Raw genomic sequence first — 18,324 nt, 5'->3', positions numbered from 1 at the left:
CCATCAGCAGTATGACACCTCACCGAGATAGCAGCTACTTAATCAGCTCTGTATTGTCCTTCCGAGGATGCGAGTAAAGCGGATTGCAAGCAACGGCCATGTGGATCGCTTTGTTGGGAGATGTCTTAAAACACTGGAGGTTCAGTGGATAATCTAGACAGGCCGCGTCCCTTCTAGCCGGAAGCTGTCAACGTTGTTTTCTGGCAGCCCGTCGGCCGACAGGGAAGGGTGGGGGAGCTGTTCCGGGCACGGGGGGTCGCTCTGAATGAGTGCTGAGGGGGCGGCACGCGTGAAGGGGTTCCCACGCTGCGTGACGTCACCGCTTCCGCAGGAACACGCAGCTGGCGCGGCGCAGGTAGCGTAACAACACCCCACCCCACCCCACCAGGTACGTCCGCAGTACACGCGCACTTCATTTATATATTCATTAAACTCCGAGCGCCCCCTGTTCCAGAGATCTGCTTGATGTACGAAGACTAACAGGTGACATTGACATCAACGTTGATTCATTTTGCACAATAATCTAAGTCGGGCGTCAGCGAAACGTAAGGAAAAGCTACACTTATAGTTTTTCCTAAAGCAGTTTGTGTGCTTCCTACAAAATGGGTAAACTGTGATAACGGACTCCAGTAGAATTCAACGTTTTTCGCCGTTAATCGCCGCATCGATATAGTCAATAGGCGAATATAGATGTATGACGTAGCTGCCGCATTACGAAGTTTTCAGTGATAAAATCACCATGACAAAGCTCTTACACAGAGCCACTGTTGCTCTATCAGCTCTATCAGCATATACAATGGCGTCCAAAGTAAAAGCAACAAAGGGAAATTGTGCATGGTTACGCTTATTTTGCCACAAAATCAGTGTGCGATTTGCAGGGGGGGGGGGATGGGGGGGATTTCCCCTCCTCTGCATCAGACCATCCCCTCCTCTGGTTTTAGTTTATGCGTCCCAACCTGGGATGTTTATTTCCCACGCACTGGAGTGAAACTTTACATATAATTTAAATTTGTGGAGCCGAACACTGAAAGTTTGTAATAAGTCCTACTATTAATACTATTAATATGTTTCAGTTTTCTATCATCAGAATAAGTACAGCTTTTCACAAATGTGCCTCTACTTTTCGAATTTCCCTCGTATACCTGTATGTAGACGATTTTGTAAATAAGCTTTACCTATAATGCACTTTTAAAGATATAACAAGGGATGGCTTTTCTGATAGTGCATACGCGTGAATAGTGCGTTTCGGAAATAACATCTATTTATAAATAGCTGTTTAACCATGCGTATCGCCACGGTCCAAGCTAGTAACATACATAATTCTAATAACCCCCAAAGACATCCCCCCCCCCCCCCCCCCACTGGTAAAAGCACAAATCGCACCCTGCACAAAACAGTACAAACAGGTGACAGCAAAGTAGAAACGATGTAAAGAATACAAAATGGAACAGCTACAATACGCATAACAGTAGACGAAAATGTTCTTCGTTTTTTTCCAGTTTAACAGATTTCCACACACTTTTCGACAACTGGTTAATGTACTCACTACGGGTGTGACCACTTCTGGCAGCAATACAGGCCTGACAACGACGGAGCATGCTGTGAAGAACGTCATCAATGTCCTGTTGAGACAATAACGGCCATTCCTCCTGCGGAACGCTCGCAAGTTTTGGAGAGCGATTGGTGGATGCTGACGTGATGCAACCCGTCTCCCTAGTGCATTTCAGACATTCTCTATGGGATTCAAACCGGGAGAGCGAGCAGGCCAATCCATGCGTGCAGTATCTTCCGTTTCAAAGAAAAAATAAACCACTCGTGCTCTATGAGGTCGAGCACTATCGTCCATCAGTAGGAAATCTGGGCGCACAGCACCTCGCAACAACGGTACAGGACGCCCCAAGACGTCGTCACGATACTCGTCAAGATACCTGTCAGCACTTAAACATTTCCGATTCACCCGTACAATTTCATGAAGAGACGTTCCAGTGATCAACATAATTCCTGCCCACACAATTAGCGATTCTCCTGAATATCGGTCTCAAAATTGGGTCTCAAAATCGTGTTCCACATTCCCTTTATATGCGAATCCGTCGAGAACCACTTTCCAGACCAAATCGGCACTCATCTGCGACAAGAACATTGGCCCATTGTCCAGGTGGCATGTTGGTGATTCCACTCTAGACATGAAACGCATCAGAGGCACACACACAGCAGGTCTCCGGCAATTAATGCCACTCTGTCGAAGCCTTTTCGACAGCGTTTGCCTCGGTACAACACGTCCAGTGGATGCTGCGCAGCACTAAGGCGGTGCCGTCGCGCCCTTACAGCCACATAACGGTCCTCTCTCTCTAATGTCACACGGGGTCGGCCCTACCCTGGTCTTCGTGATACAGTTTCGGTCTCTATAAACCGTCGCCTCATCCGAGAAACAACAGAACGGTACACTTTAAGCCACCGGGCCAAATGAGTTTAGCCGGCCGCGGTGGCCGAGCGGTTCTAGGCGCTTCAGCCCGGAACCGCCCGACTGCTACGGTCGCAGGTTCGAATCCTGCCTCGGGCATGGATGTGTGTGATGTCCTTAGGTTAGTTAGGTTTAAGTAGGTCTAAGTTCTAGGGGACTGATGACCTAAGATGTTAAGTCCCATAGTGCTCAGAGCCATTTTTTGAACCACATGAGTTTACGACTATCTTGCTTCCATTATTCCTAAGGCCCTCCACCGCAGAGAGGCTGGTAGGCGTCTTGTCTGTGCCATACTGCACTGTCTGTGGATGCGGGACTACCTAGCAAACACTATTCCGTTTGCCAGATGCTCCGACGTCATCGTTGGCGTGGTTTTCCGTCCACCGAAATGCCGTCTTCCGTGCAAAACACTATCGTAGGGACAACTGTTGATTGTTTGTATGATTATATCGTGAATTAGGCACAGCCGCGCGGTCTCAGGCGGCTTGTCACAGCCCGTGCCGCTCTGCCCCCCGTCGGAGGTTCGAGTCCTCCCTCGGGCACGGGTGTGTGTGTTGTTCATAGCGTAAGTTAGTTTAAGTTAGATTAAGTAGTATGTAGGCTTAGGGATCGATGACATCAGCAATTTGGTCCCATAACACCTTACCACAACTTTCCAAATTAGACACAGGACGAGAAAATAGCGGTTTGTTGCTTTCATTTGCACACAGGTGTATTTTTATTCGAAACAAACACTTTTATACATTTTCGAGACAACTGATAAAAAAAGCAAGGGCGTGCTGAAAAATAACGAAGTGATTCGATAGTAACGAGGAAAAACAAGACTCACACTAATTATCTGAGAAGAATCGCCTGCAGCTCGGTTGGGAAGTATGTGGGCCTTGGGCTTTCCGTCTCGACATTCTCCTTAAATGATTTACACGAACTACGGGAAAGCCGGCCCGAATTTAAACTCTATTTATTCTAGTGTTCCAGATGCGAGACCAGTTGCTAAATTAATGCTCCTCCTCGGTTTGTTATGCGACAAAGTGAACCCGCTTCAGTTTACGGACATTCTTAGTAAGCGGTTTCCAGCCAAGCTCAGCATGCTGCCGAATTAATGCCGTTAGTGACAAACTAAGAAGAAATGGAAAACGATCAGTTTGACGTACAGTTTTCAAAAAAATGGTTCAAATGGCTCTGAGAACTATGGGACTCAACTGCTGTGGTCATTAGTCCCCTAAAACTTAGAACTACTTAAACCTAACTAACCTAAGGACATCACACACATCCATGCCCGAGGCAGCATTCTAACCTACGACCGTAGCAGTCGCAGTACAGTTTTCACACCTTATTCCACTCTCTGCTTCTGAACGCACAGAAAGAACCGAGTCTTATCTTGTTACGTACACACTTAGAAATCATACTGAAATTCTACGTCCTCTGCAGAACATTGTGAAGTGCATAGTAGAAGATTATCAGATTCTGAGGACGGTGAAAGAATCTCTCTGTGAATAGAGAAGTTTCCCTAAGTCTACTAAACAAGAGAGAACTTGTTCGTGTACTTGACATGTGGAAAAAGTCAGTCATCTGTCTGTTGTTGTCCAAAAACTGACTATTTTTTGAGAGATTACCACGTTATAATCAAAGACGAACGTGTGTTCGGACGCTTGCTGTTCACTTTGTATATTAATGACCTGGCACACAATATTAATTACAGCCTCAGACCTTTTGGAGGTGATGCAGTTATCTATGCTGCAGTACTGTGTGAAAAGAGCTGCACAAATATTCAGATTTTGATAAGATTCAGAGTGGTGCTAAGATTGGCATCTTGCTTTATAAGTTGAGAGACGCTCAACTTTGCGTTTCACAAAACAAAGAAACTTAGTGTCCAACAACTACAATATCAATGAGTCAGAATCGTAAACAGCCAACTCACAAATATATCTGGGGGCATCAATTTGTAGGAATATGAAATAGATGATCACATAGATACAGTCGTAGGTTGAGTAGGTGGTCGACTTTTGTTCACTGGTAGAATACTATGAAAACGCAATGAATCTACAAAGAAGATAGTTTACAAAACATTCATATGACAAATCCTAGAAGAATCCTCAGGTGTGTGGGGACCATACCAAAGAGGACTAATGGGGTATATTAAATGTACAAAGAAGGGCATCCGCAGTATTGATAAGTTTATCTGACCCACGAGAGAGTGTTACTGAGATTGCGAAAACCCAGAACTGGCAATCGCTCGATGACGCGAATTATCGCGTGAAAGCCTACCTCTAAAGTTTCAAGAATCCCTGTTAAGTGGGGATTTTAGAAATATATGAAAACCCTTTACGTATGACTTCCACAGGGACCGCGAAGGCAAGAATAGAGAAATAGCGCGCACAGAGGCATTGAACCAATTATTCTTCCCGCACTGCTTACGGGAATGGAACAAGAAGAAAACCTAACACCCGCCGCGATGGGAATTACCCTCTGCCATGCACTTGACAGTTGGCTGCATAGTACAGACGTGAATGTAGAGGCAGTAATTGTGTTGATACAATCTGAAGCAGATCTTTGGACCTCAAGGAGTCCGTCAAGTATATCAACAAGTGTATCTATGAACAAAAACATCAAATCTTACTGATACATTAACCGTTGCTCGCAAACGAAAACACACCACTCTTAGGAATTTTGTGACTACTTTCGTTGTTTACTACCTCATAGGGCTTTAACTAGGAAACAGAGTGAGGTTTCATAATGATGAAGACAATGAACTCGTAGTCGCGAGGTTCATAATTCAAACCCTGTCTCGTTAATATGTCTCAGTCTTTCCACCGCGTCCCTAAATTGCTACGGGTGCATAAGTGACGGCATACACGACGCTGCATCGGCTCCCTTTGTTTAGAAACCACAAACGCTCCAGACGGCAATGGCGTCGTTGTCTCTGTCAGCTTTCTGCCAGGGCTCCCTTCAGCCAGTCCTGCAGTGCTGGCTGCGTTTGTGCGAGATGCTGCCGAGGCTGCCACGACCTTGCAGCCTGACCTGTTGTGCTTTAAAGAGGACAGAGACCAAAAGTAGTGCTTTGGGATCCAGTCAGATATACCGGGTGATGAAAAAGTCAGTATAAATTTGAAAACTGAATAAATCACGGAACAATGTAGATAGAGAGGTACAAATTAACACACACGCTTGGAATGCATGGGGTTTTATTAGAACCAAAAAATACAAAAGTCCAAAAAATGTCCGACAGATGGCGCTTCATCCGATCAGAATAGCAATAATTAGCATAACAAAGTAAGACAAAGCAAAGATGATGTTCTTTACAGGAAATACTCAATATGTCCACCATCATTCCTCAACAATAGCTGCAGTCGAGGAATAATGTTGTGAACAGCACTGTAAAGCATATCCGGAGTTATGGTGAGGCATTGGCGTCGGATGTTGTCTTTCAGCATCCCTAGAGATGTCGGTCGATCACGATACACTTGGGACTTCAGGTAACCCCAAAGCCAATAATCGCACGGACTGAGGTCTGGGGACCTGGGACGCAAAGCATGACGAAAGTGGCGGCTGAGCACACGATCATCACCAAACGATGCGCGCAAGAGATCTTTCACTCGCCTAGCGATATGGGGTGGAGCGTCATCCTGCATTAACATCGTACGTTCCAGCAGGTGTTTATCAGCCAGGCTGGGGATGATGTGATTCTGTAACATATCGGCGTACCTCGCACCCGTCACGATAGCTGTTACAAAACCAGAATCACGCATTTCATCGAAGAAAACAGGCCCGATAACGGTAGATGTGGTAAATCCAACCCATACCGTGACTTTCTCGTCGTGCAATGGAGTTTCCACGACAGTTCTAGGATTTTCGGTACCCCAAATTCTGCAGTTGTGGGCCTTGACAGACCATCGGAGCGTGAAATGAGCTTCGTCGGTCCACAACACGTTACTCAACCAATCGTAATCTTCCGCCATCTTTTGAAACGCCCACACCGCAAATGCCCTCTGCTTCACTAAATTGCCAGGTAACAGTTCATGATGAGCGATGGGACACAGCATCTCCGAGGTAGTGATGAAGTGTGGATTTTCTCATGCGACCATTTCACGAGTGTACCGTGATTATCAGGAATCCGGTAAAACATCAAATCTCCGAAATCGCTGCGACCGGAAAGAGTTCCTGCAAGAACGGGACCAACGACGACTGAAGAGAATCGTTCATCGTGACAGAAATGCAACCCTTCCGCAAATTGCTATAGGTTTCAATACTGGGCCATCAACAGTTGTCAGCGTGCGAACCATTTAACGAAACATCATCGATATGGGCTTTCGGAGTGGAAGGCCCACTTTTATGCCCTTGATGACTGCACGACACAAAGCCTTCGCCTCGCCTGGGTCCGTCAATACCGACATTGGACTGTTGATGACTGGAAACATGTTGCCTGGTCGGACGAGTCTCGTTTCAGATTCTACCAAACGGATGGACGTGTACGGATATGGAGACAAGCTCATGAATCCATGGACCCCACATGTCAGCAGGGGACTGTTCAATTTGGTGGAGACTCTGTAATGGTGTGGGGTGTGTGCAGTTGGAGTGATGTGGGACCTCTGATAGATCTATATACGACTCTGAGAGGTGACACGTAATTAAGCATCCTGTCTCATCACCTGCATCCATTCATGTCCATTGTGTATTTCGACGGACGTGGGTAATTCGAGCAGGACAATTCGACTCTCCACAGATCCAGAATTACTACAGAGTGGCTCCAGGAACACTCTTGTGAGTTTTAAAAACTTCCGTCGGCCACCAAACCCCCAGACATGAACGTTATGGAGCATATCTGGGATGCCTTGCAACGTGCTGTTTACAAGGGATCTCCACCCTGTCGTACTCCTACGGATTTATGGTTAGCCCTGCAGGATTCATGGTGTCAGTTCCCTCCAGCACTACTTCAGACATTAGTCGAGTCCATGTCACGTCGTGTTGCGGCACGTCTGCGTGCTCGCGAGGGCCCTACGCGATATTAAGTAGGTGTACCAGTTTTTTTAGCTCTTCAGTGTATACCCTACTGCAATCGTTAATTTTACGAGATTTTAGTAATACGGCGAGTTCAAGACTACAGAGACGTCCCCTTTCCGCACCGCGGTTTCAGAACATGATTCGGGAGTTCGAATTAAATGGCAGTTTGGAAATTGCTCCCTGTAGAGACCGACGTTTAATTGCGCCACAGATTGTTGAAGAAGTTACTGTTGCCGCGGCTGAGAATGCTGGACGCAATCTGCAATGTTGAAGCAATGCACGAGGTGTGTCAAGACAGCTGAACATTCCTTGGTCCACCGTTCGAAAAGTGGTGCAACCAATTGAGAAACGGTATCTCTACAAACTTCAAGACTATCGTGTATGCAGATGGGCGTCACACTGCGTAACGTTAGTAACCTGTAACGTAAACATAGTACGCAATTACAAATGTTACCCTCTCATGTGTAAATTAAAATGTGTTTCTTTCAATGCTTATTTGTCTTCAACAAACAGTCCCACAAAGTTTCATTATCCTACGGTTACTCGTTTGTCATAGGGGGCCTTTCAATTGGCGAAAGTTTAAGTATATCGACCCTGTGTTTGGAAGAGTTATTTCAAGCCGTTAGTGTTTACTGAGGTGCGCTATTGACGCGTTATGGAAGGCTTGAACGAAATTTATGGGCTGCCAATTCAACGAAATTTGTTATGGGCACTTGTCAACAAATATCCGTTACAATAAAGCACCGCTCTTAAATGTAGCGGGGCTATGAATATGATACTGAGTTAAACGAAGATTTATGTATGGTAGAAAGCAGCAGAGTCAGGTAATGCCCTGCTGGGATTACATTTTGTCACGCGACGAAATAACTGCCGCTATCTTTGCACGAAAACACTGCGGATGAAGTATTGTAATTCATGGATATTTATTTCGGCGAAAAAACATTCTCTACCTTGTATCTCGAGTAAATTTGAGTTGTAGCTTAGCTCGTTTTCCACTTACATGATTAGTCATAACATCGATTGCTACAGCTGCGAAGAGAACCGCACGTAAATTCTTTAATATTTTAACAATAGTTCAACAGCACAAGATAATGAGTCCTGTAATTTTCTATAATCCGACTGTGAGGAAGAAAACTGCAACCAGATATATCACCTACTGTTTTTCAATAAAAAATTTATTCTTTCTTTACTGTCTTCAGACAAAGGTGCATATTCGGTTGGCAGCGGCGATATCTTGTATGCTTTTTTATACTAGAATACAAAAGAGTCAAAGTTATGTTGTGGTTTACAAACGCTTTTGTACTAAGTTACGTGGGAGATCAAGATGAAATGAAGAAATTTGTAGAAGCTGCCATCTGATGGTGGGCAAAAGCACGAAATTAGTTACAGAGAAATATCCGTTGATTCAAGAATAGGCTGCAGATACACTCCCTCACTGACATTTCTGAGGACAACTGCAGCATGTCCAAGCCGTCATAGGTAAAATAACTTCTTCAATCTGTTTCTCTTGCTATCAGAGTGTCATTCTTACTCCTTAGTTGAGGATACTTGATATAAGATGATTTTTTAATTTTAATTTACTGGCTTTCTGAACGTGCCCATTCAGCATCTCAACACTGTAGATGTTATGCTACAGTTTATCGTGACAGGTCAGAGTATACATTAGTTTCCTCTTATCCCGGTAAGAAGTTACACAGGCTTAACAAAGGACAGATTCCGACATAAAACAAAGTGTACATCCACAATACATGGAAACGAGTAAAGAAAACGAAATTGCAAAACAGGATACAAAGGGGTAGTATAATATAAAAATCTTAATGGTAACTGGGATATTCATATTTCAGTCCATATTAATGACTACGTATCTAAACTAGCAATAAGATGTTCTTTCACAAGCTGCGGGGAGAGAATTGAATATCTGTGCAGGTCTATAAATACCATCTAGATAGAACTTAAGAGCAGTTTACAAGAACCAGATTTAGGTATTACAGCCATACGAATAGATACAACAGTATTCAGATACATACATATAGGGGGTATATGGCGACATATATTGATACACTAAGCGTTCCATATCCTGTTGAGTAACACGTAGGAATATAATCAGCTGAGTGTGCTTCGGTCTTGCCCTGGCATTCTAATTACCAAGAGCATAGACTGGCAGATGAATTTGTTAATCTTGCTGTTTAATACGCGTCCAAGCGTGTCAATAATAGTTTTCATTTACATCTACATTTGTACACCGAAAGGAAGATAGGCGTTAGTTCCTGCCTCCTTCCCCCCGCCCCCTCACCCCCGCCTCCCAACGCCACAACCATCACCCACGAATGGTGCGTGGGAGAATGATCTTCGATTTTAGCGTTGAGTCCTTTATGCGATATCTCAAGAGCATATAAACTAGGACCCTTTGAAGAGAGTCTACCGTCAATAAACGATCTAAGGTTTCCGAGAGATGAAGAGCTCGTGGGCCTAGCAGCCCCCTATCTCGTGTGGGGGAGATGTCATCGACACGCCGAACTAACTGAAGTGGAAACGTGAAAGCTCAAGCCAGTACTCGTCCCATGCCTGTCAGCACGTGACCGAGTTCTAACGGTATAGGATAATCAGGGCTTGTCACAACGTGTATTTACCACTCTTTCAAGGCGTCCTACCATAATGGTGAATTGTATGTGGATCCAGTGGATAGGAGAGGGCTGAATACTGGACTGCGCAATGTCGTCCGGCCACAGGATGGCTGTCAGCTTGTCAACACCACCGAAACTGCCCATAAAGCTCCCACACAAAGCCGGATCGACACACGAGTACTGCAAAAGTTGTTGTAAGGGTACTCTTAAATAAAAATCGATATTAGCAGTTTATTTCCCTTGGGTACAATATCGCTGATATTATGGAAGGTTCTAGGCGTTACGGTTTTAGCACCAACAGTGGAGAATGCCAAGGAGAGTGCGTGTGCTTTCGAGACTATGGCTTGAGGCAGGCGGTGGCTAGTGGTCAAGGGTGATGGTCGGGCTGTGACCCAGAAGCGCGGACAAAAATTTAATTTTGAAGCATAATAAATCTCAAAGAGGTAACGATAATTATTTTTGTCGTTACAGTATATGAAGATTCATAGAAAGTAATTTTTGTGAAGCTAATTGTAAATATCGATTGACGCTAGAAGTTTACTGTAACCTGTTTACAAGGCGTATGTGATGTCATATGTGCTGCAACATGACAGGAAATGGAGCCTTTGACCACTAGAGGCAGCGCTATAGGGTACCCCAAAGTCGCAACACAACACATACGGGATGACAGTTATCGAACTATATGAAATAAAATCGTCATAGTTTCTGCAACGTTCGCGATAGGACGTTGAAACTGCACGGCTGGCCGCGGGGCATGATGGGAATTAATATGCGCAAGCATACATGATTTAGCGACGAAGGCCACTTTCATTTGGATTGGTTCATCAATAAGCATAATTGACGCATCTGGGGCACTGAGAATCCGCTTTCGCGATCGAGAAGTCTCTTCACCCTCAACGAGTGACTGTCAAGTCACCGAATAATCGGTGCGATGTTCCTTGATGGCACGGTGACTACCGAACGGTACGTGAAGGTTTTGGAAGATGATTTCTTCCCCATTATCCAAAGTGATCCTGATGTTGACAAGATGTGGTTCATTCAAGACGGAGCTCGACCCCATCGAAGTAGGGGAGTGTTTGATATCCTGGAGGAGCACTTTAGGGGCCGCATTCTGGCTCTTTGGTACATAGAGGCCACTGGCATGGGCCGCAGTAGTCTCCGGATCTCAATACATTCAACTGTTTTTTGTGGGGCTATATTGAGGACAAGTTGTACAGCAATAGACCCAAAACCATTGCGGAGCTGAAAAAAGCCGTTCAGGAGGTCATCGACAGAACCGATGTTCCGACACATCACTGGGTCATGCAGAATTTCGCTATTCGTCTGCGCCACATCATCGCCAATGATGGCAGGCATATTGAACATGACTTAACCTAAATCCGAATATCTGTAGTGACGTTTACAAAAATGGCTCTGAGCACTATGGGACTCAACTGCTGAGGTCATTAGTCCCCTAGAACTTAGAACTAGTTAAACCTAACTAACCTAAGGACATCACAAACATCCATGCCCGAGGCAGGATTCGAACCTGCGACCGTAGCGGTCTTGCGGTTCCAGACTGCAGCGCCTTTAACCGCACGGCCACTTCGGCCGGCTTGACGTTTACACGTTGTATAAAGTGTGTGAACGCCGTAGTTTGTAACTAATTTACGTTTTTTTCATATAGTTCAATAACTGTCACACTGTACATTTTCATTTACATAAATCCACCTGTGATGTAAGTTTAATCCTGCGAATCGCGTAAATGGAAACAAAATAAGTTGTGAAAGGTCACAGTAAACTTGTTGTTTCAGTCGATATCATAACAGTCACTGTAAATCGTGAACTAAAATGTTCGCATAAAATTAACTGGTGAGGATGGTGAGTTATGACGAGTTTGAAGATCGCAGACAAATACATAAACTTGGCACATTGTAAGCTAACTTTTACATATCCGACTGTATATAGAAACTGGATATCAGGAGAAGTCTTGAGTAGTGTCAAGTGAAGTAAACAAGTAACGGAAGTGTTCTTAGGGCGAACTAGATGAAATCGACTAATTTATATAGACGAGCAGGATGGCTGATTTCGACTGAGAGAGAGTGACGAGAGCCCATAAACTTGTTACATGAGGGGGAAGAGCGGCCGGTGGTCTAGTGATCAAGCGCGTGTCTGGAAAACGAGAAGTAGTGGGATCGAATCCAGGTCTGACCACGGAAATTTTACGGTCTGCCTGTAACGTAGCCTTCACCTCTCAGCTATGTGAAGATTCGGTAGCAACGACTTGTTCGGATTTCACATTAAGCTGTGGGTCCCCTTCTCCTGGCAGGATTTCTGGGGGGCACTGAAGCCGCCATACTGGCGTCCAATTAAAGACTTGCACCAGCTCGTTCAGCCACACGAAGTTGTTATTATTATTGCTATTCTTATTGCTACTATTACCTTCACACGTGAAATAATAAACTGTGTTCAGCGCTATCCCGTGGGAAGTAGGCATTATGAGAACCGTGGCTGTCGTAAAATTATACCTTATAAAAAGTGTTAAATCTGAATGACTTTTGTCACTGCGGAACTTAGTAGATAAAGTTTTGATAAGGAAGCCATGTCCGAAAATGTACCGTTTGGCTGCAAAATACGTTTGAAGATCGGATAACTTCCAAGCCTCCCGCTTCAAGTCACGCACACGGCGAAGCAATGACCTCTGACATGTGAGCACTCACTACAGGAGCTGCACCTCGTGACGAACCTGCTGTTCTTTGCACGAAGTGTATCTGCGGCTCATGATTTCGCACACACAATCCACAAACACGTGCGCGTCCGTGACGCACCTCACTCAACCCTCCTTAGCTGGGAGCGTACCAGTTCCCCGCACTCATTTCTATAGTCGAAAATGATACTTGAGGGGTCCCGGGAAACGTTCTCGATACGTTGTGCAGCTCTTACATTACGTTCTATACCACAACGGCGGAGATTTGAATGTGGTCCGATCTTCAAGCTTATTTCACACTGAAGAGTCGAAGAAACTGGCACACCTGTCTAATATCGTGCAGGACCCCGCGAGCACGCAGAAGTGCCGCAGCACGACGTGACACGGACTCGCCAAATGTCCGAAGTAGTAGAATTGACACCATGAATCCTGCAGGGTTATCCATAAATCCTTAAGAGTACGTGGGGGAGGAGATCTCTTCTGAACAGCACGTTGCAACGCATCCCAGATATGCTCCATAACGTTCATGTCTGGGGAGTTTGGTGGCCGGTGGAAGTTTTTAAAACTCACAAGAGTGTTCCTGGAGCCACTCTGTTGCAATTCTGGACGTGTGGAGAGTCGAATTGTCCTGCTCGAATTACCCACTTCCGTCGAAATGCACAGTGGACATGAATGGATGCAGGTGACTAGACAGGGTGCTTAATTACCTGTTACCTGTCACGGTCGTATCTATATGTATAAGGGGTCCCGTATCACTCCAACTGCACACTCCCCACACCATTACGGAGCCTCCACCAGCTTGAACAGTCCCCTGCTGACATGAGGGGTCCATGGTTTCATGATATTGTCTCCATATCCGTACACGTCCATCCGCTGGATATAATTTGAAACGAGACTCTCCCGACCAGGCAACATGTTTCCAGTCATCAACAGTCCAATGTCGTTATTGACGGACCAAGGCGAGGGGTAAGGCTTTGTGTCGTGCAGTCATCAAGGGTATTCAAGTGGGCCTTCGACTCCGAAAGCCCATATCGATGATGTTTCGTTAAATGGTTCGCACTCGGACAACTGTTGATAGCCCAGCATTGAAATCTGTAGCAATTTGCGGAAGGTTTGCACTTCTGCCACATTGAACGATTCTCTTCAGTCGTCGTTGGTCCCGTTCTTGCAGGGACTCTTTCCGGTCGCAGCGATTTCGGAGATTTGATGTTTTACCGGATTCCTGATATTCCCAGTACACTCGTGAAATGGTCGCATGAGAAAATTCCCAGTTCATCACTACCTCTGAGATGCTGTGTCCCAACGCTCTTGCGCCGACTATAACTCCACGTTCATACTCGCATAAATCTTGATAATGTGCCATTACAGCAGCGGTAACCGATCTAACAACTGCACCAGGCATTTGTTGTCTTATATAGGCGTTGCCGACCGCAGCGCCCTCTTCTGCTCGTTTATATATCTCTCTGTTTTTGAATACTCATACCTACACCAGTTTCTTTGTCGCTTCCGTGTATATCCAAACGGTACATTTCCAGAAATGGGGTTTTTGATCAATACTTTTTGTAAAACCCTTAAGAGCCTGTAATAGTGATTGTGAAACACACTGCATTTTCCTGTAAGTATAAGATGCAGAGCACATATTGTTTTAGGCACACGGTTCGTTTGAACAGCTGCCTGTTTATCCGACGTAACGAAGACATTACATTAGTCCGATTGCCACAAACCTGAGTGAACATTATTATTCTAAAATATGTAAAGTAGGTTTACAGTGTGCAGCAGTATGCGTCGGCGGTTCGACACCTTCTGCTGCTGGACGGACCAATGACAAGCATGACGTAGCTTCCATAGGAGAATTACAGACGCCTCACTCTGTATGCCGGACATAAATTATACTCCTCGACAAAATATCAGAACATAATGGTAATAATTAGAAAAATACTTGTACAGATTGGGTAAAATAAAACTGGCCCGGAAAATACACTACTGGCCATTAAAATTGCTACACCACGAACATGACGTGCACAGACGCGAAATTTAACCGACAGGAAAAAGATGTTGTGATACGCAAATGATTAGCTTCTCAGAGCATTCACACAAGGTTAGCGCCAGTGGCGACACCTACAACGTGCTGACATGAGGGAAGTTTCCAACCGATTTCTCATGCACAAGCAGCAGCTGACCGGCGTTGCCTGGTGAAACGATGTTGTGATGCCTTGTGTAAGGAGGAGAAATGCGTACCATCACGTTTCCGACTTTGATAAAGGTCGGATTGTAGCGTATCGCGATTGCGGTTTATCGTATCGGGACATTGCTGCTCGCGTTGGTCGAGATCCAATGACTGTTAGCAGAATATGGAATCGGTGGGTTCAGGAGGGTAATACGGCAACGCCGTGCTGGATCCCAACGGCCTCGTATCAATAGCAGTCGAGATGACAGGCATCTTATCCACATGGCTGTAACGGATGGTGCAGCCACGTCACAATCTCTGAGTCAACAGATGGGGGCGTTTGCAAGACAACAACCATCTGAACGAACAATTCGACGAAGTTTGCAGCAGCATGGACTATCGGCTGAGAGACGCTGGCTGTGGCTACCCTTGACGCTGCATCACAGACAGGAGCACCTGCGATGGTGTACTCAACGACGAACCTGGGTGCACGAATGGCAAAACGTCATTTTTTCGGATGAATCCAGGTTCTGTTTACAGCATCATGGTGGTCGCATCCGTGTTTGGCGACATCGCGGTGAGCGCACATTGGAAGCGTTTATCGTCATCGCCATACTGGCGTATCAGCCAGCGTGATGTTATGGGGTGCCATTGGTTACACGTCTCGTCACCTCTTGTTCGCATTGACGGCACTTTGGACAGTGGACGTTACATTTCAGATGTGTTACGACCCGTGGCTCTTCCTTTCATTCGATCCCTGCGAAACCCTACATTTCAGCAGGGTAATGCACTACCGCATGTTGCAGGTCCTGTACGGGCCTTTCTGGATACAGAAAATGTTCGACTGCTGCCCTGACCAGCACATTTTCCAGATCCCTCACGAATTGAAAACTTCTGGTCAATGGTGGCCGAGCAACTGGCTCGTCACAATGCGCCAGTCACTACTCTTGATGAACTGTGTTATCGTGTTGAAGCTGCATGTGTAGCTGAACCTGTGCGCGCCACCCAAGCTCTGTCTGACTCAATACCCATGCGTATCAAGGCCGTTATTACGGCCAGAGGTGGTTGTTCTGGGTACTGATGTCTCAGGATCTATGCACCCAAATTGCGTAAAAATGTAATCACATGTCAGTTCTAGTATAATATATTTGTCCAATGAATACCCGTTTATCATCTACATTTCTTCTTGGTCTAGCAATTTTAATGGCCAGTAGTGTATTTCTTGCGTCTTAAAACAGGCAACCGAACTTACCTAGTCCACAAGTGGGCCGACGGATGTAAGTTGGGGTGCCTACCTTAAGGTGTATGAAATATTTTCCGGCCCACTCTGTACAACGGATATATAGACTCAGTTGTTTACGTGTGTAGCATGCTGCAACTATTATTTTCGTAGCGTGCTGTTTAGTGTAGTCTGTGTGCCTGTACTGCGAGCTGCTCGTGCCTAAGGTGGGGTGCTTGTGTTGCGCAGGAGGGCGAGCTGGACGGAGAGGAGGCGAAGGACCTGCTGCAGCAGGAGTCGGGCCAGCAGCCGCAGGCGGACGGCGCCGGGGGCGGCGAGGGAGACACCCCGCGCAGGCCCAAGCTGCTGCCCAACCCCTTCGCCAAGAAGAAGGTCAGTGCGCGCGCTGCCCTCCTTACGGAGGTGCGACAAACGCTTCCTCTTCCACATATAGCTCTGTAGCCTACTGCGCGTCGTACACGTGTGTCCGTAAGTAACAATGTGTGCGATAAAAGATTCCGTGACAACGTTATGACACAGTGCTAAGGAGACAACGTTGAGTTCTGGTCATTAGAAATGCGCATTCCAGTTTTCATCCCAGGTTTATTCTCAGGTTTTAGAGTATGATTTTTACACTTATGGGTTACCGGCCTTATCGCTTAGCCCCCACCTTGGAACACCAGGCTTTGTCTGATTGCTTTGCTCCCCTAGAAAAACTTGCTTCACCACGCCTGAGGAGAAAGACGGGAATTCAGTCTGAAAACAAACCTATCATTTATCGACTGCGAAAAAAGAATTTGAGCGCATCCACAAAAAATGCCCCGATCTATAATGGAGGAAAGAGGTTTCCCCGGCACTTGACAGAAGTATGCTCAGCTCTACATAAAAAACATCGAAACAAGAATAAATACTGGCAAAAATCTGAGAGCATGATTAGAGATAGGCCAGGTAATTACAGTAGGTGTAGCTCGTTATCTACACTGTTCACCATCTGCGTCGACAGCCTGGTCAGGAAATGGAGGAAGGACAAAATAATCTAAGGTAGAAGAACTGCGGCTGATAAATTACTAAATAAAATGTTTTTTTGCCGACGACCAAGTAAATATACAGGTCAGTGAGGGTAATCTACAAACTGCAGTAAATACACACATCAAAAAAAGAAGTTTTGCATCTCTCCGGTTCCCAGAACCCATGAAGATAGACCTTCACTGTGGATATTGTATCACAGACACAGTCCTTTTGATTGTACAGAGATGTCACTAAACCTGCCCAAAGATGTAAACAACCATGCATGAGCAGCGCTTATTAGGCAGAGGGGATTTGACAGTCGATGAGTTCCAATCATTCCACCAGGAAGGAGGTACACGGCTCGTATTGTCTGTAGTTCAACCATGCCTACATGGTCAATATGGCCGTTAGATGGCGTCCGTATTGTTACTTTGTGCCAGGAAGGCTCTCAACAAGGGAAGTGTCCAGGCGCCTCGGAGTGAACCAAAGCGATGTTGTTCAGACATGGAGGAGATACAGAGGTACAGGAATTGTCGATGACATGCCTCGCTCAGGCCGCCCAAGGGCTACTACTGCAGTGGATGACCGCTACCTACGAATTATGGCTCGGAGAAACCCTGACAGCAATAAGGCTTTTCGTGCAGCTATAGGACGTCGTGTTACGACTCAAACTGTCCGCAATAGGCTACATGATGCGCAACTTCACTCGCGACGTCCATGGCGAGGTCCATCTTTGCAACCACGACACCATGCAGCGCTGTACAGATGGGCCCAACAACATGCCGAATGTACCGCTCACGATTGACATCACGCTCTCTTCACCGATGAGTGTTGCATAAGCCTTCAATAAGACAATCGTCGGAGACGTGTTTGGAAGCAACCCGGTCAGGATGAACGCCTTACACACATTGTTCAGCGAGTGCAGCAAGGTGGAGGTTCCCTACTGTTTTCGGGTGGCAATATGTGGGGCCGACGTAGGCCGCTGGTGGTCATGGAAGGCGCAGTAACGGCTGTATGATACATGAATGCCATCCTCCGATCGATAGTGCAACCATATCGGTAGCATATTGGCGAGGCATTCGTCTTCATGGACGACAATTTGCGCCTCCATCGTGCAAATCTTATGGATGTCTTCCTTCAAGATAACGACATCGCAGACAT

At 45.8% G+C, this 18,324-nt stretch overlaps 1 protein-coding gene across 3 annotated transcripts in view; it reads left to right on the top strand.

Moving 5' to 3' along the window:
- The window catches only part of LOC126253516 (neurotactin), a 281,622-nt gene that overhangs the window by 180,354 nt on the left and 82,944 nt on the right, over positions 1-18,324 (top strand). For all 3 annotated transcript variants that reach the window (XM_049954891.1, XM_049954890.1, XM_049954892.1), the window contains exon 3: positions 16,405-16,548. In XM_049954891.1, the coding sequence (XP_049810848.1) occupies positions 16,405-16,548 (144 nt within the window). The remainder of the gene's footprint in view (positions 1-16,404; positions 16,549-18,324) is intronic.

The sequence above is a fragment of the Schistocerca nitens genome, chromosome 4, assembly GCF_023898315.1.
Source record: "Schistocerca nitens isolate TAMUIC-IGC-003100 chromosome 4, iqSchNite1.1, whole genome shotgun sequence".
Classification (NCBI taxonomy): Eukaryota; Metazoa; Arthropoda; class Insecta; order Orthoptera; family Acrididae; genus Schistocerca; species Schistocerca nitens.
This window is presented reverse-complemented; position numbering and strand designations above follow the sequence as displayed.